General features: G+C 32.5%; 1 protein-coding gene across 1 annotated transcript in view; it reads left to right on the top strand.

Moving 5' to 3' along the window:
- The window catches only part of LOC134702468 (laminin subunit beta-2-like), a 42,703-nt gene extending 19,923 nt beyond the window's left edge, over positions 1-22,780 (top strand). Inside the window, exons 13-30 of the mRNA XM_063563367.1 lie at positions 826-1,559; positions 2,898-3,015; positions 4,527-4,654; positions 5,105-5,294; positions 5,777-5,920; positions 6,512-6,746; positions 7,659-7,822; positions 8,565-8,789; positions 10,583-10,782; positions 13,815-13,911; positions 14,100-14,291; positions 16,185-16,365; positions 17,644-17,828; positions 18,138-18,373; positions 18,745-18,927; positions 20,376-20,552; positions 21,267-21,442; positions 22,576-22,780. Coding sequence (XP_063419437.1) covers positions 826-1,559; positions 2,898-3,015; positions 4,527-4,654; positions 5,105-5,294; positions 5,777-5,920; positions 6,512-6,746; positions 7,659-7,822; positions 8,565-8,789; positions 10,583-10,782; positions 13,815-13,911; positions 14,100-14,291; positions 16,185-16,365; positions 17,644-17,828; positions 18,138-18,373; positions 18,745-18,927; positions 20,376-20,552; positions 21,267-21,442; positions 22,576-22,765 — 3,755 coding nt within the window. The 3' untranslated portion in view covers positions 22,766-22,780. The remainder of the gene's footprint in view (positions 1-825; positions 1,560-2,897; positions 3,016-4,526; positions 4,655-5,104; positions 5,295-5,776; positions 5,921-6,511; positions 6,747-7,658; positions 7,823-8,564; positions 8,790-10,582; positions 10,783-13,814; positions 13,912-14,099; positions 14,292-16,184; positions 16,366-17,643; positions 17,829-18,137; positions 18,374-18,744; positions 18,928-20,375; positions 20,553-21,266; positions 21,443-22,575) is intronic.
- The last annotated feature ends 4,606 nt before the right edge of the window (positions 22,781-27,386 follow it).

Below are 27,386 nucleotides of genomic sequence, written 5' to 3'. Positions count from 1 at the left end.
TAACAAATAAGTCAATATGACCACAATGGTCAGTTGACCCGTTTAGGAGTTATTGCCCTTTATAGTCAATTTTTTTTTAAAAATCTTCTTCTCTGAAACTGCTTGGCCAAATCAATCCAAACTTGGCCACAACCATCTTTGGGGTATGTAGTTTCAAAAATGTGTGCGGTGACCCAGCCATCCAACCAAAATGGCCGCCATGGTCGCCATGGCTAAAAATAGAACATAGGGGTAAAATGCAGTTTTTGGCTTAAAACATAAAAACCAAAGCATTTAGAGCAAATCTGGAGTAAAGGTCAAGATTTATCTGCTCTGAAATTTTAAGATGAATTGGACAACCCGTTGTTGGGTTGCTGATCCTGAATTGTTAGTTTTAAGGAAATTTTGCTGTATTGGTTATTATCTTGAATACTATTATAGATAGAGATAAAATGTAAACAGCAATAATGTTCAGCAAAGTAAGATTTACAAATAAGTCAACGTGACTGGAATGGTCAATTAACCCCCTATGGAGTTATTGTCCTTTATATTCAATTTTTAACAATTTTTATAAAATTTGTAAACTTTTTTTTACATTTTTCACTGAAACTATTGGGCCAAGTTTATTATAGATAGAGATAATTTTAAGCAGTGAGAATGATCAGTTAAGTAAGATGTACAAACACATTACCATCACCAAAACACAATTTTGTCATGAATCCATCCCCTTCCTTTGTTTAATATTCATAAAGATCAAGGTGAGCGACACAGGCTCTTTAGAGCCTCTAGTTTTTAAATTTACAATATGTGAATATGGGAACAGTAGAACTTTTTTAATGATTTCAGGATCCAAGGATAGTTCACAAGATGACCATTTTGACATGGAAAGAAGATTCAGTGACCAGTCCAGTGATACTGCTAATACTTCTGACTCCAGACGGTCAAGTGACACCACTCCACGTAATCAAGATAATGAAGTTCCACAACATTCCTACTCTTGGCCATTGGAAAACAAAAGTCAGAAGAGGAATTCTAAAATTCCGCAAATACAAAAGCCTGCACCAATGAGAACTAACTCTTCTGATAGAAATAGTCCAGATATTCTCAAAAGTCTTTTGATGGAAGCTAGAGGCAGATTTCAAGCCCTAGAGGGCAAACTAGAAGCTACTGAGGGCACTGTTAGACTAGCTAGAGGCAGATTGCAAGCCCTAAAGGGCACACTAGAAGCTACTGAGGGCACTGTTAGACTTCAGACCAAAAAGATGAAATATTATCGTAACTTATTAGAAGAAAATGGAATAGTATTTAAGAGTCCTCTAGGAAGTCGCTCAAACAGTGAATCAAACATTGTCATGGCTCTTGGAGGTAGAAACTTGTGTAAGAATAACCAGACTCTTTCTTATGATAACATTCCTGAATTACTGGTGGACTCACAGACAGAATCTTCAGAGTCTGATTTCTCAGAAAAATACAAAAGTTACGGAAATACAAATAATGTTTCTGAGTTGAAGGACCAGGTCAGACAATTGAAGATAGCCATGGATAAATATAAAGCTGTAATAAAATCACATATGTCACAGGTACAACTATTTATTAAGTCATTGTATTTTAAAAAAAAAAGGATATGTCAATGGCACTGTGCCAAGGTTTTTTCAATTTCTAGTTGTATATGTTTAAAAGATTTAGGTTTCTAGAAAAAAAAAATTGATTCAGATAAAAATTTAAAAGAGTAATTTGCCTTGAACAGGGTTACTTTTTTATTTAGGTTTTGGTAAAAATGGCTTCATAAATACTTTAGAATCTTACATAAATTGTAAATTGTAATGCTCCCACTGATCCGAATAGACAGTCACACCTGGTAAGGTGTGCCCTAGAGGCGTGGTTAAATACTGAAGTGCAAATAACAATTTACCTTTCAACAAACCATCTACGAGTATTGCCACAGAACCGTGAATACACACATTGTATAAACCTAGTCATAGCAGAGATAGTAAAAGGTCAATAATAGTACACCAACATATTGTCTTTACAGATTATTGTACTTTAATTTGTTCACCTTATCAGTCCGAAAACGCATTTATTAAAAATAAATTTATAACTTTTTGTGTTGTCTACAAAAATAATTCGAATATATATGTTTAACATAGATAATTTATCTCACGAATGAGTACAATTGAACGTCTTCTTATCTTCTTATTATCTGATGGTTATTAGATAAAGCATAAGTCATTGGCGCGCTTACGATTACGTTAAAATATGATTAAAAACCAAGACTTTTAATGATTGTATTTTAAATCCTGGCATGCAAAAATCAGGAGAAAACGTCACGACCTACAGGAAGTAGTTGATATTTTTTCATTAATTATTGAATTTCTCCTTTATTACTGCACATATAGCGATAAAACTTTGTGAATATATATATAATGTCATAATGAACATATTTAAACCATAAGTAAAAAATCGTGATTTTTCCCTTTAAGGTCCAAAGGGTCAAAACTTCTTTGTTTGATTTTGACAAACATTGAATCCTTGGGGGTTCTTGCTGAATCTAAAAATGTACTTAGATTTTTAATTATTGGCCCAGTTTTCAAGTTGGTCCAAATCGGGGTTCAAAATCAAAAATTGGATAAATGGGGTTCTTTTATATTCCAAATCTAACTGTGTATGTAGATTTTTAATTTTTGGTCCAGTTTTCAAATTGGTCTACATTAAGGTCCAAAGGGTCCAAATCATAATGTGACATAAACCTATGTTGTGTCAACTATTTAATCACAATCCACATTTAAAGCTGTATCAAACTTAAAAGTTGTGTCCAATACTTGTCCCATCTGTTCAAGGTTTTACATCTGTGGTCGTATAATGCTGCGCCCTGCGAAGCAACTGGTCTGATATTGACATGATATTTATATTTATTGCAGATGCCAAAATTGTGGGAAGACATTAATGTTGATGTTATTCGCTCACAAACAGTTGACCAGACGGGACCATGTGCCAATCACAGACCTGCAGATGATAAAAAAACAGTGTTACAACCTGGTAAATACTATCTTTGAGTATGAAAACAAGGCTATGTTGTATGACGGACAATGAGACAATGTTTGGTCTTAAACCTTATTGCATTCCTACAAATTTCAAAGAATGTTAATTATAAAAGACTTAAAAACAAAAAAGGAAACACCTTGATACAAAAACAGAGGTTTTTTCTGAATTTTATTCATATTGGTGGTATAAGCTTTTTGGCTTTTAGAAAAAAGGATCACTGACATTAATTCAGTTAAATTATTGTTAACATTATTGCGGCGTTTTAGGTTTCTGCAAATTGGCATTACTTTTCCGTGAAAAAAAGATGACGTTTCTGGAAAAAAAAAGTTTACGCTTCCGCGAACAAATATCTTACTATTCCGAAAAAAATAAATTATTACTTTTCCGCAAATAATTAAGGAATACCTACTGATCGAAAGCAAATTAAGCTATAATAAAGAATAAATATGTATTAAGTTAAAGGTCATCATAACATGTAAGTAAAATACATTATTAAAATGTATGAAAACGTATGTTCAAAACATATGAGTTCATAAGTCAGTTCTGGCAGACTATTTGTAGCCAACACATCGTACAAAGTTCATAGTAGCACATTCACCATTTACAAATTTTGTATTTTGTTCAGGAAGGAAGTCCATCTTCTCCTTTTCATATTTCCAAACGGGTGCTTTTACATTTAGAGTTCTCATCTTTATGTAAGATGTTGTCTTCAGTTTCAATAACACATCGACAAAGACAAATATGGCTAGCGTAAAACTGCTCGTTCAGGTAGGCAGGAAAAGACTCAACACCATTCGTTGTTCTCTTTTCCTCGGGGTCAAAGGTGATGCCCAAATGGTTGGTGGAAATCTCAATTGCCATCTATATAAAATTCTAATATATAATCGGCAGACCTCATGCATTAATCGTCAGATGGAGCATCGGCAATTAATTCAACAAAGCATTCTTCAATCATGTCAGTTGGCAAGTAACCAAACCAAAGATTTCTCAATGAAGTTTAACTCATCTTTACCGAGTCAGTAGTTATATCTAGTAAATTGTAGCTAAACTGAGATCAGAACATTTTCTTTATTAAAAAGAAAAAATAAATAATTTATCATATATGTACATTCAAATCTTCATAATTTACCAGGTAAATTTGCGGAAACGTAATAAATACAAATTGCGGAAACGTATATTTTAAATTTGCGGAAACATATATTTTAAATTTGCGGAAACGTAGTATTGTGACTTTGAAAAATTAGCCGAAATGCAATACGCCCCATTATTGGCATGCTGGTTGAAAAACAGATAATGTTAAGAAGATGAACATTGAAAAGTAACCTATTATAAATTTGCAATTCAAATTTAATTCCTAATGGAAAATACATTCATACATATTGTTGATCTAACTAAAGATTATATATTATATCATTAACTTCAATTTAATGGTTTCAAAATTTTTCTTTCTTAGTTATGATGTGTAGAAGTAATATTTTGCTTGACCTTTATGCATATATTTTCAGGAAGTAGATACTCAGTGGTCAGTCCAGCAGCTTGCTTAGAACCAGAGAGAGAATATAAGATAAGAATTAAATTCAATAGTTACAAAACTAACCAGGCTACACCTGATGCAACTACACTGATCGATTCTGTAAGTATCTGGCTTTTTCGAGTTCAAATTATTTTGAACTCAACATATGAAATATATTATCAAAATCACATGCATACAGGAATCTGGTATCGCAATAATTCATAAAATTATATATCTACAAAAACTTGTTTGTCATCATCAATTTTGTTATTTGATGTCCAGATAGCAGTGAAAACACATTATTCCAGATAGACCTTTACACATTTTATTGTCCCCACTGGACAAATAATCAGAAAATTTCAAATTATGTCTTCAAACCAGAATATAAGTAAGGGAAAATTAAGTCATAATTCCATCACTCCAACTTTAGAAAAATGGTTTAACAGTTAAAAAAAATTTAATGAAATTATTTCCAGATTTCCTCTTTAGCATATTTGTTTTGTTTTTGTTTGCTGAAAACTAAGTGCTATTGTTATAATTGTTAATAAATTCATTGTTTTGTGATTGCAGATTGTTTTGACTCCAAACATAGATTGTATTCCAATATTTCATGGTATTGGTTATCCAGAATACATGAAAAATGAATTTATTCGTTACCGATGTCGTGAATCTCAATTGTCAGTCTACCAGCTAGAACTCCAGGACTTCTGTAGACAGCTCACTTTCAGTATTTCTTCCATTATTCACCAGAAAGCTCTTGGTATGTTAACATTATATCTGTCTTAAAATCTGAAAAAAACATCTTCTCTGGAAACAACTTGTATTACCTTTTTAAATGAATTTTGCCGAAATCATACTCATACACCATACAACATTGAAGTTTGTAAATGATTTCATGGAACCCTTACAATAAAACAGTATTTTTTATTGATTATTAGGTGAGAAATATCTCCTTCTTTTATATAGGTATTATTTTCACATGGACTCAAATTTTATGGTTTATAAAAGATGAGAAGAACCAGTAGTGTAAAAGTAATATGAGGTCCCAGAAAAAGTTAAATATTGACCATTTTTCAAATGTGTTAAAAGGAAGATTGTATTTCAACAAAGGAATTATTATATTTTTTACAAAATCCTACTTTCAATCAATGCAATATTGTGATAATCAAATGTAGAACATGAGAAATCGATTCTAATGTGTATAAATATTGTTTATTTTGATTATAGAGTTTTTGATTATAGAGTGTCAATGTGATCCAATGGGATCTTTAAGTAGTGAATGTGAATATGCTGGTGGTCAGTGTAGATGTAAACCTAATGTTGTTGGTCACAGATGTAACAAGTGTGCTCCTGGTACAGATGATTTTGGACCAGATGGATGCAAACGTAAGTAATCAAAGTATAAGCAACTTCAAAACTACAGATCTTCCAACATTAATGGAAGTAGAAGTGCAATGCTTTCACTTTAAAACTTGACAGTAGGATAGTAATTTTACTTGCAAGGAAACAACCATTAAAATTTCTGGGTAGGTTAAGGGTGACTTATCTTCTAAACTGATACCTGGTGAACTAGCAAGTTAAAAAAACAGGCAAGCAAGGTCCATATTGATATCATATTAGCATGTTCTCCTGATATACATGTACATATTATATTTTCTACTGGATGTTAACAACATTTTGCCCTCGATCATTATAAGATGCTATAAGTATACGGTGAACTGTATTTGGTGTGTAGAATGATTGTAAGACATGGATCACCATTGCCTTGACTATTTCCATGGAGCATTGATAAAGACTATTCTTCATTATACATGTACATGTAGTAAAACCTTGATCTTTCGCCATGGAATACTAATCAGTGAAGTAGGCCAAACATTTAAGTGTATCCTTTGATTATAATTGTTCAAAAACAATTTATTGAACATAAGTTGGAATACTTTCATCAATGAAACTTTTCTGAAATATTTTTTCTTATAGCTTGCATCTGTCATGAATATGGTGCTGTAGATAAATTCTGTGATGCCAGGACTGGACAGTGTAACTGTATAAGTTATGTTGGAAACAAGATATGTGACCAATGTCAGGTTGGATATTGGGGATTCCCTCGCTGTAGACCATGCCAATGTATTGATAGGAATGCAGATACGTGTGATGATTTAACAGGCCGATGTGATAATTGTAATGACTTCACTGCTGGTGACCAGTGTGATAAGTAAGATTTGATAAACATTCATATATAATAGTTCACCTTTATTTCCTTTTTAAAATTAAGTTAAAAATTACACCATGACAAGTTAAAGATCAAGTAATACAAGAACTGAAAGTTCAAAGACATTGAAACCTTTTCAAAAAATGAATAAGACGAATCGTAATCTGTTTACTTCTGTTTTTCATTTGAACTGTAAAAACTCACTGTTTAACCATGTCATTTTCACTTTAAAACATTTTGGATACATCATGGAAATTTACATCTGTGTGTTTATACATTTTATTTTAACTGTGAAAAAAAAAATGATCACTTTAAAAAATTTATTGACAAACTAAATCTTACATGTTTTGCTCAAATTAATTGCAACCAACTTAAACAGGTTAACAACGAAAAATGTTTTACATTCTTAGGAAAATAGGTATTCAGTGTTCTACAATCTAATTAACTATTACCATACTCTAATAACATAATATCAAGGGTTTGTAGTCACATCAAAGGTCTTTATTATTTAAATCTATATACTAATGTATGTTATTAAACAAGTTATGCTGTGGAAAGGATTACATAATGGTGTGCACGTAAGGACATCTAACATATTACTTCTACTGCATGGGGTGTGTAACCAAGTATCTTATCAATGTATGGTATTATTGGTCCCTAAACAATATTTCACTTATTTTTATGCCACACTTACTTTTGTTTGGCATATCAGTTTGGTTATTGCTTTGAACAGAAAGAAGAGATTGAGTTAGGAAAATTAGCCATTCCTTAAGTAGGTGAAAATGCAGCTTGATTTTATCAGTATGATTCTATGCAGTTTTTATTTACACAATCAATAATTTGAAGATTCCAAACAATAAGATTTTTTTAGGGTTTGCAACGTGTATATATTTAAATGTAAAATACTTTTTATAGGTGTTTGGATGGAAACTATGGTGATCCTCGTATAAATTACTGCATACCCTGCAGACCTTGTTTATGTCCTGGAGGACCAACTAGTGATGTACAGCATGCTGATTCCTGTTATGAAGATCCAAGACAGCAGTCAGTAGTCTGTAACTGTTATCTAGGTTTCAAAGGTATAATACATTTTGCTATCTCACTACAAAACAATTTGAAATTATTTTAATCTAATACTCATGAACCAAAACTAAAGAATTATGCTATGTACCAGATTACTTTATGGCAATCGTTTTACAAACCAATGCGTTCACAGTTAATACATTTTCCTATAATTTCTTCTTGATGATACAATTATTCTAGTTCTAGTAAACAGTTTCTCAAAAAATTTAACAGTAAAAAAAGGCTAAGGGGAGTCAAAATTTGAACACTGCTAAGTTGACAACAATTTGTATATTTTCGTACAATTTCATGGCTGTCAATATTAAAAGAAGATTTGGTGAAGGCCAGTGGGACAACTCTTCACAAGAGACCAAATGACACGGAAATTAACTAACTATAGTTCACTGTACCACCTTCAACAATGAGCATAGCCCATACCGCATAGTCAGCTATAAAAGGCCCAAAATGAGAAGTGTAAAACAATTCATATGAGAAAATTAACAGCCTAATTCATGTTAAATTTTTTTAATGAAAAACAAATCTAACACACACACATCCACAACCACTGTTTACAGTACAGATCTGAAGACAAAACTGGGGTATTTTAAACAGATTAATAGCACAGACTAGGCCTTTGACATGTAACTGACAAAAATCCTCACTCATAACAGTATATTTAGAGTGCTTTGCAACTTATCCAAATATTTGTAGGAAATGTTAAGGCCGTACTGTAGTGATAATTGATTAAATTATTTTTAGGACCAAACTGTGATACTTGTACAGACAACTACTTTGGAAATCCAAAGGATGTGAATGGTACATGTGAACTGTGTATCTGTAATAAAAATATAGATCCAAAAATTGGTGGAAGTTGTGACACCTCATCAGGGGAATGTCTCAAGTGCATGTTTAATACTGAAGGATTCAACTGTGAGCAGTGTAGTCCTGGTTACTATGGTGATGCAACAACCCAGAATTGTAAACGTAAGCATATGATTTCACCCTTGTTACATTATTTATTTTATATACTTTTATTTAAAGTATAAAGTATTATTTTTAAGACACAAATAATATCTTCCTATGATTTACTCCAAAACAGACATTAAAGGAGTTAAAATGGCATTTAAGCCCACATTTAATACCACAAAATATTAAAAAGTGAGTCAATAACACATTTCTGTCACATTTTTGTCGAGCCTTCGACTTTAGTCGAAAAAGCGAGACTAAGCGATCCTACATTCCGTCGTCGGCGGCGTCAACAAATATTCACCCTGTGGTTCAAGTTTTTGAAATTTTAATAACTTTCTTAAACTATACTGGATTTCTACCAAACTTTGACAGAAGCTTGTTTATGATCATTAGATAGTATCCAGAAGTAAATTTTGTAAAAATAAAATTCCATTTTTTCCGTATTTTACTATAAATGGACTTAGTTTTTCTGCGGGGAAACAAAACATTAACTCTGTGGTTAAAGTTTTTAGAATTTTAATAACTTTCTCAAACTATCCTGGGTTTGTACCAAAGTTGGACAGAAGCTTGTTTATGATCATAAGATAGTATCCAGAAGTGAATTTTGTAAAAATGAACTTCTATTTTTTCTGTATTTTACTATAAATGGACTTAGTTTTTTCTGAGGGGAAACAAAACATTCACTCTGTGGTTAAAGTTTTTAGAATTTTAATAACTTTCTCAAACTATCCTGGGTTTGTACCAAAGTTGGACAGAAGCTTGTTTATGATCATAAGATAATATCCAGAAGTAAATTTTGTAAAAATAAAATTCCATTTTTTCCGTATTTTACTTATAAATGGACTTAGTTTTTTCTGCGTGGAACCATTACATTCACTCTGTGGTTAAAGTTTTTAAAATTTAAATAACTTTCTTTAACTATCCTGGGTTTGTACCAAACTTGGACAGAAGCTTATTTATGATCATAAGATTGTAACCAGAAGTAAAGTTTGTAAAAAGATTACTCCGTTTTTTTCTGTAATTTACTTTTAAATGGACTTAGATTTTCTTACAATCATAAAATAGTAACAAGAGGAATATTTTTTTATTGATTTTTTTCCTCATTGTTGTTGAGCCTGCGATTTACAGCAAAAATAGGCGAGACACTGGGTTCCCCGGAACCCTTACAAATTTTTCTGAACTACTACATAATAAAACTTCTTGATATATTAGTACCAATATTCATATTGTTAGGTTTTACTATGTGACCCTTTTCTTCCTATTTGCATAATTACCACGCTTTCTACATTTGATTCTCACAAAAGAAATTTTATCATTTCTTTTCTTAGCCACTACAAATAAGGATATAAGAGGATCCATCATATTGTGCTGTTTTTATCTCCCTTCAAGACAGATGCATTTCTTTATCAGTATTTGTATGTGATTTATAGAATGTATTTGTGATCCCTATGGAACATTTATTTCTTTGTCAGTATTTATATTTTGATTTATAGAATGTATTTGTGATCCATATGGGACATTTCTTTCTTTGTCACTATTTATATTTTGATTTATAGAATGTATTTGTGATCCCTATGGAACATTTATTTCTTTGTCAGTATTTATATTTTGATTTATAGAATGTATTTGAGATCCATATGGGACATTTCTTTCTTTGTCACTATTTATATTTTGATTTATAGAATGTATTTGTGATCCCTATGGAACATTTATTTCTTTGTCAGTATTTATATTTTGATTTTCAGAATGTGTTTGTGATCCCTATGGAACATTTATTTCTTTGTCAGTATTTATATTTTGATTTTCAGAATGTATTTGTGATCCCTATGGAACAGACCCAACTGGTGGAGACTGTGATAGAGTCACAGGACAATGTCTCTGTCTTCCAAATGTTATTGGACAACAATGTGACTCCTGTGCTGCTGGTTTCTGGAATATAACAAGTCAAATGGGTTGCTCTTCGTGTGGCTGTGATATGCCTGGATCTACTAGAGTAGAATGCAATCAGGTAAAATAATTTCAAAACGATTTATCCAAGCTTTTATTTTAAAGAGGGTCACAGTCCTTTGAAAGTCTACAGTATATATTTATTAAATGTTTTAATCCTTTTTAGCTCACCTGGCCCGAAGGGCCAAGTGAGCTTTTCCCATCACTTTGCGTCCGTCGTCCGTCGTCGTTAACTTTTACAAAAATCTTCTCCTCTGAAACTACTGGGCCAAATCAAACCAAACTTGGCCACAATCATCATTGGGGTATCTAGTTTAAAAAATGTGTGGCGTGACCCGGTCAACCAACCAAGATGGCCGCCACGGCTAAAAATAGAACATAGGGGTAAAATGCAGTTTTTGGCTTATAACTCAAAAACCAAAGCATTTAGAGCAAATCTGACATGGGGTAAAAATGTTTATCAGGTCAAGATCTATCTGCCCTGAAATTTTCAGATGAATCGGTCAATCGGTTGTTGGGTTGCTGCCCCTGAATTGGTAATTTTGAAGAAATTTTGCTGTTTTTGGTTATTATCTTGAATATTATTATAGTTAGAGATAAACTGTAAACAGCAATAATGTTCAGCAAAGTAAGATCTACAAATAAGTCAACATGACCTAAATGGTCAATTGACCCCTTAAGGAGTTATTGCCCTTTATAGTAAATTTTTAACAATTTTCATTAATTTGGTAAATTTATGTAAATTTTTACCAAATATAGTTCTCTGTTACTAATGGGCAAAGTTCATGATAGATATAATTGTAAGAAGCAAAATCGTTCAGTAAAGTAAGAACTTCAAACACATCACCATCACCAAAATACAATTTTGTCATGAATCCATTTGTGTCCTTTGTTTAATATGCACATAGACCAAGGTGAGCGACACAGGCTCTTTAGAGCCTCTAGTTTATCTATACTATTAAACGAGAAGACCTCATTATGGGTGTCGCTTCTCTTCTTTCCACAATAAATCAATTATCATGCATCTGTGTCCTATGGGTTCAGTGCGTAATCGCATTTGTCATCCATTCATATGATTATTCAGATTGACTTATTTTGGGTGAAAAAAGAGAAAAAAGACGTCCGGATATGTTTCCGTCATTGGGCGAAATTTTAAGTCAGATTAGACTTCCAGTTGCGTTTTTCTGTATACTTTGAACATACATTAATACTACGTACACAGTGTATTTTCTGTCTTATATCCGTCATTGGACGAAATTTAAGTCAGATTAGACCTCCGGTTTGCGTTTTTCTTTTTACTTTGAAACCAATACATATACTACGAATAAAGTGTATTTTCTGTCTGATATCATTTTCAAGCCTTACTATCCACTGCGGTCACAGAGTTTATTAAATAGAGAGGGTCTGAATAATATATCAATGACCGCTGTGGACCAATTATTAAACTGAGAATTGACTGTAAAAAGAAAATACACTTTCGGGACGTCTGGAACGGGTGTTTTTAAGATCGAAATTTCAGGATTGACCATTTCGGGATCCGGGATTTCTTTTTTCGATATTTAATTTGTATAATAAATTCAGAACCTCGGGATTTCATGTTTTTAAACCCGGGATATTGGGATCAGGGTCCCTCCGCAGTGGCGGATCCAGAAATTTTCATACGCAGGGGCCCGTTGACTCCCTTAGAGGGTCCCGCTCCGCTGGGTAATGCTTCAGTGATTCTCTATACAAGCAACCAATTATTTTCCAGAAAAGAGAGGGGCGGGCCCAGTAAATCCGCCTCTGCCCCGACCCCCTTTAATGAATGTTCATAATATACAGATAAGCGCCAAAATTATTCATGTGTTATTAAAATTAATAGAGAACAAACAAAAAAAAAAGATTTTTTTTTGTGGAAAAAGGAGGAGCCGGGCTAGAAAAACAATTATCCTGTCCCAAATTACCTTTGACCTTTTCTGAAATTCTCAAGTCACTAAATGTTTTACAAAAAAAAAAGATGTGGTATGAATGCCAATGAGACAGCTCTCCACAAGAGACCAAAATGACACCGAAATTAACATTTAAAGGTCACCTTACGGCCTTCAACAATAAGCAAAAGCCGATACTGCATAGTCTGATATAAAAGACCCCGAAATGACAATGTGTTGATGAGAAAACTAACAGCCTTATTCATGTACAAAAAATGAACGAAAAACAAATATCACTGAACCACTGAATTACAGGCTCCTGACTGGAATGTTCATAATACATGTACACTAAATGTATGTTCAAAATGAAATAAATAGAAAACAAAAAATTGGAATTTTGGAAATAAAGGGGGAGGGCTAAAAAACATTTTCCTGTCCCCAAGTACCTATGACTTTTAATACTTTTCCTGAAATTCTCAAGTTATTAAATCTTTTACAAAATTCTTCCTACAACACTTTACATCCTTTCAAATACGCTCTGAATGCCCGCGATTTTGGGGGTGTGTTCTAGTAAAAATTAAGTGGACCAATGTCTGACTCAGATAAAGTGGACCAATGTCTGACTCAGATACCTATTTAACTTGGTGAAATGCTGATTGATTAATTGCTTACTTTTCTTTATAGTTTGATGGTCAATTTAATTGTGTACAGGAAAGAGGTGGAAGAGATTGTGCCTCTTGTGGTCTTGAGATGTTGATTAATTTATTGCTTATTTTCTTTGTAGTTTGATGGTCAATATGATTGTGTACATGGAAGAGGAGGAAGAGAGTGTGCCTCTTGTGGTCTTGAGATGTTGATTAATTTATTGCTTATTTTCTTTGTAGTTTGATGGTCAATATGATTGTGTACATGGAAGAGGAGGAAGAGATTGTGCCTCTTGTGGTCTTGAGATGTTGATTAATTTATTGCTTATTTTCTTTGTAGTTTGATGGTCAATATGATTGTGTACATGGAAGAGGAGGAAGAGAGTGTGCCTCTTGTGGTCTTGAGATATTGATTAATTAATTGCTTACTTTTCTTTATAGTTTGATGGTCAATTTAATTGTGTACAGGGAAGAGGTGGAAGAGATTGTGCCTCTTGTGGTCTTGAGATATTGATTAATTAATTGCTTACTTTTCTTTATAGTTTGATGGTCAATTTAATTGTGTACAGGGAAGAGGAGGAAGAGATTGTGCCTCTTGTGAAGATAATTACTTGGGAGATCCTACTGTGCAGTGTTATGGTAAGCTGATGTTTTCATTATTCCTAATAAAAACTCCAGTTTGTAAGGCTTTTTATCTTTGAAATTGAGTAGGGAGTAATGAAAGTTTAAAGATAGAATGTTTGTGTTTCAATTTGTAAGGTATTTTTTTTATTTAAATCTTTCTCAATTGAATATTTTAATTCCCTTTTTTTTTTTTTAACTTTTAGCATGTGACGGTAACTACCAAGGCTCTGCTCAGACTCAGTGTGACAGAAGGTCAGGTCAATGTGTATGTCTGACAGGAATCAGTGGTTACAAATGTGATCGTTGTGATAGAGGCACCACAGGAGTACTCCCCAACTGTAAGCCTTGTGGAGATTGTTTCAACAACTGGGACAGAGTGATCAGAGACTTGTCAGGTAACTTTTTAGAATGGTTAAGTTAGTTTAAGTTGAACATACACTTAAGAGATTTATGTGATAACCTTTTACTCAGATCATCTTAAAGTACCATTATCAAATGAATATTCTCAAGTTTGAAATATTATTACATACTGTGAAAGTACTTTTATTCGTGGGGTACCAATTTTTATGGTTTTCGTGGATGACATTATCCACTAATTTAAATGTCCAACGAAATAAAACAACCATTGTCTAAATCAAGACATGGTAGGTTTGACTACTTATGATCTAAAGAGTATATTGAACAACGCCAAATCTGAGAATACTTTAATAGCAGTCACAGAACTACAACCGCATTCATCTATTTAATCTTTAATAACCTAAACTGTACACTTTTTGATCTTTTAATTCTCATGAAAAATATTTTTGATCGATGAAAGTCTAATTTTCGGTATTGATATGCTAGTATGATAATGTGTACATGTTATATCCTCATAGTTCTCCTACATATGGGAAATAATAATTTCATGCTGTGCTTGATTTTGATCCGAATTATTTCACAACTCAAGATACGTTTATAGCATTTGTTTATCTTACTGTTTTCTTTATGCGACGTGTTTATAGCCTAATTTTAAACACCTGTGATAGTCTTTTATCTGTTGATCACTTTATCATGGGTTAATTAGTGTTATCACTATGATTTACATGGGTCAATGTTTACTTTGCAATTTCCTTCAATCTAGACTATTTGTAACCTTTGTTTTTAAAGGCTCTAATTTTTAATTTTTAAAAATCCAGGAATTTAAAAACCCACGAAGATGTAAATATTGCTCAAACCATGAAAATTGATAGCCACGAATTGAAGTACTTTCACAGTATCTTCATATTATGTCCCTCAGAATTTTTCCAACTATAAGTTTGGATGGTGAATGTAAAATTAGAATACTGTAAATGGAAAAGACAGAAATCATCATCAATTTTCATACTTGCTGAAAGAGATTATTCCTCACTCTTGATTACACTTATACTAGTATTTACTGTCAGATGGATTTCCCTTGCTTCAGCAACACTTCTTACACAAGTTAGAGTTTTTGCAGTGTTATTAACTACCTCAAATAGTGTTCATCTATCATATATTTTGATTTCATCAATTAGTTTAAACATATTTATTTATAGTGGATTGGGAAACAAGTTATGGCTCTCTCTTAACACGGGTCAGCCATGTATCGTCCCCTTCCGACGGACTATCATTGTTTCCTTAAGACCATACTCGCAAATGGTGTCAAGGGAGAGCCGAAAATTGAGTTCCTGAAATTTTCATCCCGAACGGGAATCGAACAAGAAACCTTTGTGTTAGTTGTCCAATGCACTAACCACTACACCACGGCTCTTTCATCAATTGTTTGTTGTGTTTGAAGCAAACAAGGATTTTTCAGTTGTGTATTAATCTGCTACATGATCTGTAACTACTCTTAACACATACGAATGGATTTCAGTGAACTTTTTACCAAATCTTCATTTCTTTTAATTCCAACTGAAATATTCTGAATATATTTCATTTTTTGTTCAGAATGACATTCTATTTGTAGAAGAATAAACACCATCTTCATTCTGTTTGATAAACACAATTGAATAAAATGTTATTTCCACATGCAAACTTTTTACCAAGCAATATCCCTTATTTGACAACTCATCTTTTCATATGTGTGATAAGATATATGATGAAGACTTAGATATTTTTTACATTTCGTTTACTGGAACCTAAAAGTTTCTGAAAAAAAAGCACAAAAAATTTAGTAGCTGAAAAGAAGTCACCAAAATTTAGTATTAACATGAAAATTAGACATCCAAAATTATGTTACTAAAAAGTAGGAAATGGAATCGACATTCATGTATCACACATTTTTTCAGCCCAAACAACAGACTTGATCAAAAGTGCAGTAGACATTAAAGCAACAGGTGTAGAAAGTGCCTTTAATAAAGAATTTCAGCAAATGGAGGAAAATTTGGATGAAATAAGACAGATTGTTAGAAATGCCAACATTTCTTCAGAAGATATCAGAAATTTAGATAGTCTGCTAAAATCTCTCAGGTAGGCTTTTATTTTGGAAACATTGGGAATTGAATAACAGAAATACATACAAAAGAATTTTTCACCCTTTTATTATTGACTTCAAAAAGTACTAAAGTTGAAAATCTGAAATATTAATAAATTGGAATCATTTGATATTTGAATTTTAGTACTCAAATATGAATGCAAAGATTTATAGTATCAAAAATTAAGTTACAATGGCAAGATGATAAATTGTTGCATGCTAAAACCCATCAGAAGAAATGTCCTTCATATATCAGGAAAAGACATTTAACCTGTTGCCCCATAGAAAGCCTTGCACTTAGCGTAATAAAGGCTTGAGATTATTGTCCTGCTTCCAACTGTAAACACTGCTTTGGTGATCTGATGTTTGCATGTTTGACTGGAATGCAGGAGATTTGAACCCCAGCCAGGTCAAATTGAAAACTGAAATAAGTATTTGCTGCTTCTCTGCTAACTGGCGGTATTTAGTAGTAAGCACAAAACTTATCAGCTCAGAGTCGAAATAATATGTAGAGTGACATGAAATACCACATCAGAAAAAACATGCTCTGCGTGTTGTTCTAATACAAAGCAGGGTTTATTCTTATACTGTAAACCAACTTATTTTCGCATATATTTTTATTTCGCGTTTTACCCTTTCTTGACCACTTTGCGGCTATTTAATTTCGTGATTTCCTTATTTCCTTGATGAAGTTTAATATGGAGAGACCCAAGGTTTACTTATTCGTGACGATTTATATTTGCGTTATTTTTCTACTAGCGAAAGTCGCGAAAATAAATCGCTAGCGAAAATAAGTTGGTTTACACTATTGCATCATCATGTTCTCATCTTAAATATGCATTTAATTTGTCAGTGGACAAAAAAACAGCCATCATTCCAGACATGACAACATAATTATGCATATCAGGCCCGTAGCCAGGAATTTCAAAAGGGGGGTTCGTTTGACTCACAAACTCGACTTAAACAGTCACAATTCGAACAGAACATTGACTTTAACAGTGCTAATTTGTTTTCAAGGGGGGGTTCGTCCGAACCTCCCGAACCCCCACTGGCTACGGGTATGCATATGCTTTAAGAAGGTGCAGGTAGAACCATTGTTTTATACCCTAGTCGACCCTTGGTGTACAATGGAAAAAATAATGTGTCTGAATATAAAATGAATTCAAAGTTTTGAGAGAAAGGTTAAATCCCAATGTTCAATCATTCAGAAACACAATCATAACTTGTATGCTTTCTTTTTATTATTTTTTCATTCTTTTATCTTATTTACATAGGCAGCTTTTATCAGATGAGTTTAGAAGATTGAATAATACAGAAAGTCAGTTCAAAGCAAGAATGGATGATATAAGAAAAGGAAATAATGATATTTTATCACTCAAACAAAGAGTGGAGGATTTAAAAAAAAAGGCTGATGATTTGAGAAGAAATGCAACAGACATTCAGGCCAGAGATGTAGAAGGTAATGTTCAACAGTACAGTGACCAATTAATGAACTCGTAGCCATAATAAACCTTTTAAAAATCTATCAAGCAACAGAATTAAACATACCGAAATCAATAGAAATTCATGATTTGACAGTATAGTATAATGGGGACTTGGAAATTCTCTGTTTTGCAGATATTTACTGAACTCGGAAAAGGCCTTGTGAGCTATTGCTATTACTCAGTGTCTGTCGTCCATCAATTTCTCACATTTTGATTTCAAGTTATACCCTTGTCTGTCCGTAATTAGTTTCCATTAATAATATAACTTCTTACTTTTACATAAGGTGCCTTCAACATAACAAAGGAGGCACAGCAAAAGTCGAGAATGGCCCAATCTAAAGTTGATGGAACCCAGGGAATGCTGAATGAGTCTATGAAAACAAGAGCTGAAGTGGAAAAAATGCTGGAAGAAAAACGTAATGCATTTAATCAGAAAATACAGGAAAACGAAGCTGAATTAAATGAAATGGATGACAAAGTTTCAAGTCTTGGTAGTAGAATAGCTGATCTAAATGAAATGGTAAAGTTTATTCTTTTTTTTCAAGAGCAACACTGTTTGAAACATAAGCAAAGGATAACGTACAGTTTTTCAGAATTGAATGTTCAATGTGTGTATATAAATGAGATGTACTTAAATTAAACCATGCTTTTCAGTTGAAAATATACTCTTTTCTTAATGTTTCAAATTTAGATCAACTGTATGATATTTAGAATAATAAATATTTGATAATCATAAAACCTTATTTCATACTTTGTTGACTATGGATTGTTTTTTAGCAATTTGTAAACTATGGAAAAATTCATATATATGTCCAGGTGCTAACATTTTAATGTATATATCTTGAAAGACAAGCATCTGTATATAAATAAAATTTGACTTGTACATTACAGGTTTGTGATGGAAGAGGAGATCCTTGTGATAGTGTCTGTGGAGGTGGGGGATGTGGCAAGTGTGGAGGAATCAGTTGTGATGGAGGGGCTCTTACCAAAGCTGACAATGCCATTGATCGGGCCAACCAAGCTAAACTGTTATTAGACATTAAAGAAGTAGATGCCAATACAATGCTTACAGAGGTACATAAAGAAATAATATCAATGATTTTGTCTCATCCTCTTTGGCCCTATGAAAGCTTATATGGTTATTAGCAATATTTTCTTGGAAGGAAAATTTAGCTCAGCTTTGAAAACTGAAGTGTCAGTCATACTGATTATAATTTTGAAACTGAAGCTGACATCAACCAATGAATAATCTGTATACTTAGGTGACATGAACCAAAAAATCAAATAGTTATTTCTTGAATAAATGTCTTGAACATTTTCAAAAATCAGATCCAGTCAACAATATTCAAAAAAATTAAACACATTGGAAATAAGCCTACATCTCTCTTAGATATTTAAAAAAAAGGGTTTGGAGGACCCCAAAAGTTTTATTTGTGTTAATGAAATGAAATATGTCCAATGCAGTGGACATACAAATTCTGTTCTTTTGTCACTTGTAAGTTACATTTTACAACCTAAACAACATAAAATTCTCCTTGAACATATCTACTCTCTAACATAATTATATCGAACTACTGTGGATTCATTTTTATTCGTGGTATACCAATTTTCGTGGGTCACAGCGATCCATGAATTTAAGAATTCAACGAAGAATAGTCCCAATAAATTTGTATGGAGTTTGATGTTTATTTCCGGTTATCTTATGCAGTTCCAGTAAAGTGTTGACTAGCGTTAAACATTGTAACAAAACACATGTTTTTTATTGAAAGAAGATACAAGTATTTTAATTAAATCAATAATAAATATATCGAATATCAGTGATAATTTACTTTTTAAAATTGATTAAAACTTCATAGAAAATAACTGCAAGTTGTTAATTACCGTGGTTTACTAGTGATTGAAAATCAATGGGATTAAGTACGGGGATATTGCCCGTAGGTGATATTGTTTATGGCAGGAACATTTATTTTCACACCATTTTCTTATATGACTGTTTATTAAATCGTGATTAAGGAAATGAGCTTTCAATCATAAAGTTTTGATTGCATTATAGAATTCCAACAAGCATTTATAAATTGTAAAACAAACAAATACTTAGTTGTCTTTTTCCATTATTGTTATAGAAGTTTTTAATGAACACTTTAACCTAAAATGACCAAGCGAGGATTTTGACAATTCAAAACTTTGTCAATGAATTCCTCCTTTTTAGTTTTTTTTTTTATTATTGATCAAACCAAGGAGGTTATATGATCTCCTTAATCAAAAAGAAATCCATGAATTACGTATCTGATTTTTTTTTGTAATCAGCATTCCACGAATTTACGTATACCACGAAACGTCTTTTTTTCTCTATCCACGAAAATTGATACCCACGAAAATAAATGAATCCACAGTATATCATACAGTGTAATGAACTGGCCATTACTGTTTTGGCCTTGATATAGAGTCTTATTTATGTGTTTACTCAAGCAACATAATTCTATTAAATTGTTTCCTATTTACATAGTGTATTGAAATTTCAGATACAGCAAGCACAACAAGAAGCAGAAGAAGCTAAAGATCAAGCCCAGATGGCTTACAATAAAGCTATGAAAGCTAAAAATCAAACTGAAAAAGCTAAACTCATGTTGCAGAATGTTCTTTCTGATGTACAAGACTTCTTGGGATTAGGTAGAGCAACACCAGATAATGTTAAAGAGGTAAGTATCATAGTTTAATTTATGTTGTTTTCAGATTTATTTCAGACTTAGGAAATGAATTTAAACTTATTTGATGAGCTAAATATGAAATGGTACAAAATAAAACAGATATTCTTGCATTTAAAGCATTCATCTGTTTTAACATTTGGTAGACAGTTGTCTCTTTATATGCTATGTATTGGGGTAGCTTCCCCTGAGTAGAAATTTATTCTAGAGAACTTCTTATTTCATTTTATCAAAAATTAAACAATTATTTTACACTTTTGCTTTATATGTTACTATATTGTCTTGTCAGAATGATGATGGTTTAATTCTTTGTTGTTGAAATCTTGTAAAATTTACTGACTCAAATAACAAGTTACTTACATCATAAAAAAGGTATACAGATTGTACCAAAAAGGAGTTGACATTAACTCTAGATTGGCAAGATGCATTTGTATTTCATATGTTCATCCTATCATATCTACTTAAACCCTTAAAAATTTATATGGTGACATCAATGGAGGTCTTGTTAAATAGGCACAGAATCATCACAAAATCTTGATATTACAGCTAGTGAACATTGTTGTTACCTGACCAAATAATGACTTCACAGTTCAGCTAGAAAGCAAACTAACCAAAGATATTACCTTTGCCTACACACTCAATACAATTAGCAGTAATATACGTTTCAATATTTTTGCTAAATCATTAACATTAAAAACTTTTTTGTAGATAACTGAAGAGGTACTTGGTATGAGTATATCACTGACTCCAGACCAAATCATTGAGTTGGCACAGAAAATAAATGAAACCATTTGGGGTTTACAGAATATTTATTCCATTCTCAATGCCACAAGAGATGATTTAGATAAAGCACAGAAGCTGAAGGAGAGGGCAGAAAATGCAAAGTAAAAACTTAATTCAGACCATTACTGTTAAGGGTTCTGTCAACCACCATGGGCTTCAGTAATTTAAATAATCAAAGACACTGGGATGATATTATGTTAAAAAAAATTATCTTTATTATTGTGATGTTACAGCTTAAACTGCATCATCATTTTTCTATGTCACAAGTTTCAATTTAAAATACCATCCTCGGGTATCAATGAATATGTCTGGCTGAAGAACACAAGGTTTGTGAATACAAAAGGAAGGTTGGGATAGATTTTGGGAGTTGAGGTCCCAACAGTTTAGGATCAGGGGCCATAAAGGGGCCCTAATAAGCATTTTTCTTGGTTTTCGCACCATAACTTGAGTATAAGTAAATAGAAATCAATGAAATTTAAACACAAGGTTTACGACCATAAAATGAAGGTTGGGATTGATTTTGGGAGGTTTTATCCCAACAGTTTAGAAATAAGGGGCCCAAAGGGTCCAAAATTAAACTTTGTTTGATCAAAAATTTAATAATTGGGGTTCTTTGGTATGCCGAATCTAACTGTGTATGTAGATTCTTAACTTTTGGTCATGTTTTCAAATTGGTCTACATTAAGGTCCAAAGGGTCCAAAATTAAACTTAGTTTGATTTAGACAAAAAATGAATCGGTTGGGTTCTTTGATATGTTGAATCTAAAAATGTACTTTGATTCTTGATTATTGGCCCAGTTTTCAAGTTGGTCCAAATCTGGGTCCAAAATTAAACTTTATTTGATTTCATCAAAAATTGAATTCTTGGGGTTCTTTGATATGCTGAATCCAACAATGTATATTTTGGATATTGAACCATAATATGGGTAATGTCCAATTTAAAATTAAAAGTTACCACATTCATTATGTGTTAGAAACCGGTGTTGTGTCAACTATTTAATCACAATCCAAATTCAGAGCTGTATCAAGCTTGAATGTTGTGTCCATACTTGCCCCAATGTTCAGGGTTTGACCTCTGCGATCGTATAAATTGCACCCTGTGGAGCATCTGGTTTCATTTGCAATTATTCCACATCTCCTTATTTTTATATTATAATAAAAAGATAATCTTTTTGGTAATATCTAAACAAATTATTGCTTGGTTATATTTGAAAAAAAAACTTAATTATTGTAGGGGTGATGCAAATACTATCCTAGGAAAAGCCCAGGATGTTCTTGACAACTTGAAGGGAGCTACATCTGCCCAGGAGTTAGCTACAGTTGCCATTAATAAGGCTGACGCAGACATAACCAATGCTGAAGCAGACCTCACACAGGTAAATAGAGAAAACAGGTTCAGAAGGAAATACTTCTTCTCTGGATAATAGAAATGCAGTCACTTTACAAAGTTGTGCACATAGATTATGGTCAACATCATTTTATTTGTTTAATTGTTGAGAAAAGACAAGAACTGCATAACTGACTGCAATGTCTGTGTATATGAACAAAACTCTACAATATTAACATGGCCTGGAGTCATTGTTGTACCATCTTCCATTGTTAAAATTGTACTGATTATCCAGTATTTGTACATGTATCGAAAATATCTACAAACTGTGTTATGGAAAATTCATATAATCCTATAAGGGTTTAGAACTATTTGACATGAGAAAGATTTTTAAACCTTCATAGATTGTAATGAAACTTAAGACAGAAGCTAGCCTTCAAGATCAAGAATTAGTATCTGAAAAAAAACTTTATTTTGAAAAACCTTGTTAACTTTTACAAAAATCTTCTCCTCTGAAACTACTGGGCCAAATTTAACCAAACTTGGCCACAATCATCATTGGGGTATTTAGTTTCAAAAATGTGTCCAGTGACCTATCCAACCATCCAAGATGGCCATCATGGCTAAAAGTAGAACATAGGGGTAAAATGCAGTTTTGGCTTATAGCTCAAAAACCAAAGCATTTAGAGCAAATCTGACATGGGGTTAAATTGTTATTCAGGTCAAGATCTATCTGCTCTAAATTTTTCAGATGAATCGGACAACCGTTGTTAGGTTGCTGCCCTAGCCTTGAATTGGTAATTTAAATGAAATTTTGCTGTTTTTGGTTAATATCTTGAATATTATCATAGATAAAGATAAACTGTAAACAGCATCAATGTTCAGCTGAGTAAGATTTACAAATAAGTCAATATGACCAAAATGGTCAATTGACGTCCTAAGGAGTTATTATACGACCTCAAAATTTCGTCGTATATTGCTATCAGGTTGGCGTCGTCGTCTGCGTCATCGCAATCTAACTTTAGTAAAAGTGAATAGAAATCTATGAAATTTTAACACAAGGTTTATGACCACAAAAGGAAGGTTGGGATTGATTTTGGGAGTTTTGATCCCTAAGTTTTGGGAATTAGGGGCCAAAAAGGGCCCAAATAAGCATTTTCTTGTTTTTCGCACTGTATCTTTTGGTCCTAACAGTTTAGGAATTAGGGGCCTAAAAGGGGTTCAAATAAGCGTTTTTCTTGGTTTTTCGCACCATAACTTTAGTAAAAGTAAATAGAAATCTATGAAATTTATACACAAGGTTTATGATCTCAAAAGAAAGGTTGGTATTGATTCTGGGAGGTTTGGTCCCAACAACAGTTTTGGAATAAGGGGCCCAAAGGGTCCAAAATTAAACTTTGTTTGATTTCATCAAAAATTGAATAATTGGGGTTCTTTGATATGCCGTGTCTAACTGTGTACTTAGATTCTTAATTTTTGGTCCCGTTTTCAAATTGGTCTACATTAAGGTCCAAAGGGTCCAAAATTAAACTTAGTTTGATTTTGACAAACATTGAAACTTTGGGGTTCTTTGATATGCTGAATCTAAAAATGTACTTAGATTTTTTATTATTGACCCAGTTTTCAAGTTGGTCCAAATCGGGGTCCAAAATTAAACTTTGTTTGATTTCATCAAAAATTGAATAAAAGGGGTTCTTTGATATGTTGAATCCAAATCATGTACTTAGATTTTTGATTATTGGCCCAGTCTTCAAGTTGGTCCAATCAGGATCTAAAATTATTATATTAAGTATTGTGCAATAGCAAGAAATTTTCAATTGCACAGTACTCAGCAATTACAAGAAATCTTCAATTGCACAGTATTGTGCAATAGCAAGAGATTTTCAATTGCATAGTATTGTGCAATAACAAGAATTTTCAAAGACACAGTATTGCACAATATCTAGAAATATCTAATTTCACAATATTGTGCAATAGCAATATTTTCAATTGGAGTTATCTTTCTTTGTCAAGAATAGGTATTTGAATAAACTTAAATCATTGTTTTATTCAATATACAATGTATATTCACTTTTACTACCAACTGATAAATTAAAACAATATTACCATTCAGTGATAACAAGCACTTTTAAACATTTTAATATTTTATGATGTATTTAAATTAGTAATTATTGTTGCAAACTCAATTAGAAATTTGAATTGAGATTAGTTTTGGAATAAAGGATAGGGGGTGTGAAAAAAAAATTGGGGGGGGGGGGGGGGTCAATTTTTTCTCAATTGAAATTTCATAAATAAAAAGAAAATTTCTTCAAACCTTTTTTTAGAGGATTAATATTCAACAGCATAGTGAATTGCTCAAAGGCAAAACAAAAATTTTAAGTTCATTTGACCACATTCATTCTGTGTCCGAAACCTATGCTGTGTCAACTATTTAATCACAATCCAAATTTAGAGCTGAATCCAGCTTGAATGTTGTGTCCATACTTGCCCCAACCGTTCAGGGTTCAACCTCTGCGGTCGTATAAAGCTGCGCCCTGCGGAGCATCTGGTTGTTAATTTTAACAAAATATTTTCCTCTGTAACTAATGGGCCAAGTTCATTATAAATTGATATAATTGTAAGAAGCAAGAATGTTCAGTAAAATAAGATCTTCAAACACATCACAATCACCAAAACACAATTTTGTCATGAATCTATCTGTGTACTTTGTTTAATATGCACATATACCAAGGTGAGCGACACAGGTTTTAAAATTAGACTGTTGGTTTTCCCGTTTGAAAGGTTTTACACTAGTAATTTTGGGGCCCTTTATAGCTTGTTGTTCTGTGTGAGCCAAGGCTCTGTGTTGAAGGCCATACATTGGCCTCTAATGGTTTACTTTTTTTTAATTGTTATTTGGATGGAGAGTTGTTTCATTATCACTCGCACAACATCCTTCTATATCTATTTAACTTTAAACGGTTAAACATTCTGTTATTTTTCAGTGGAGAGAGTTGGAGGCTGAATTAGAAGATCAGAGAGCTAATGCTCTCAACAGCAGAAAGAAATTAGAAAATGACATTAAGGATCTTCGACAACAAGCAGAGCTAGCTGTTTTTGTAAAGGAAGATGCTGTCATTCAGCTTAAACATGTACAGACTCAGATGAATGACAATCAAACAGAACTTGATGAAAAGCAAGCCTCCATGAAGGATATAGAAAGGAAACTTGAGAATTATAAAGGTGATGTACTGAAATTACAAGAAGTTTTGGCTGCTTCTGACAGACAGAGAAGAAATGCTGAAGCTGTAAGAGATGAGCTATATATATTTACACTGTTTACAAGTTTGAGTTTTGGTGGGGTTATTTTAGCATGCTAAAATGTAAAACAATGCAAAATTTGTAGTTTCCGTTCTCTTACTTAGAGATGCCTCAACCAAATGTTATGAAACTTATACACAATTTTTTTTACGTACCACAAAATACAGATCAAGATGAATTTGGTGGCGACACTTTAATAATTATCAAGTTACGGCCCTTGATCATTCCAAATGTATCCTCGTGTGCATACCAAATGTATCCTTAAGGATAATATTCTCCATCATGTATCTTGTCTTGTAACAGAGGATTTTAATGGTCTGGTTCAGCATACAAAAATTTTAAAAGTTCTTATGAAAAACAAATCTGTCATGGCTGTTGACAGAGAAAAAAAAATGATGATTTTTTTTATTTAACAAATTGTAATATTGTCAAAGTAGGAAGTGGGGGAAAAATATGTGATTTAGAACAACCATTTTTGACACTAGGAAACATCTCTTTTGTGTACAAAAAGAGACTTTAAATGGTATTTAAATTGCTGCTTCTCTCAGAAGCAAAGCATATATATAGGAGTATAGAGTAAGAGAACAGACTGCTGATAAAATTTGAGTTGGAACAATGAGACCAGAATAATCACCAGATTAGGGACTTGTGACTGTTATCTTGTAAGTCAGCTTCTTAAATTTACACTGTTTATTGGACTAGTACATGTAAGCAAATATCTCCTTCCATGTAAATATATAGGCTTATATGTTAGAACACTTGCTGGTGGATGTAAAAGATTGATCAATAGACTGGTACCAGTGGTTAAAGTATAACAACCTCACTCAAGTGATTATATGTCTCATTTATGAGCATTATGTTTTCTTGTCAGTCTTTTTGTTCTGACTGTTTGTCTGTCTGTCTGTCCCACAGGTTACATTTTTTGGTCGAGGTAGTTTTGATGGAGTTGAAGTCCAATCAACTTGAAATTTAGTACACATGTTTCCTATGATATGATTTTTGTTGAGCCTTTGACTTTTGTCGAAAAAGCAAATTAAGCGATCCTACAAATATTCACTCTGTGGTTAAAGTTTTTGAAATTTTAATAACTTTCTTAAACTAAACTGGATTACTTCCAATTGTGAACAGAAGCTTGTTTATGATCACAAGATATAGTATCCAGAAGTTAATTTTGTAAAAATAAAATTCCATTTGTTTCGTCTTTTACTTATAGTTTTTCTGAGGGAAAACATTTCATTCACTGATCTGTGGTAAAAGTTTTTAAAATTTTAACAACTTTCTGAAACTATCCTGGGTTTGTACCAAACATGGACAGAAGCTTGTTTATCATCTAAAGATAATATACAGCAGTAAATTTTGAAGAAAAAAAAATCTGTTTTTTCCGTATTTTACTTTTAAATGAACTTAGATTTTCTGCC

This window comes from Mytilus trossulus, unplaced genomic scaffold (genome assembly GCF_036588685.1).
Source record: "Mytilus trossulus isolate FHL-02 unplaced genomic scaffold, PNRI_Mtr1.1.1.hap1 h1tg000486l__unscaffolded, whole genome shotgun sequence".
NCBI lineage: Eukaryota > Metazoa > Mollusca > Bivalvia > Mytilida > Mytilidae > Mytilus > Mytilus trossulus.
The sequence above is the reverse complement of the archived record's forward strand: the minus strand, read 5'-3'. Positions and strand labels throughout refer to the sequence as shown.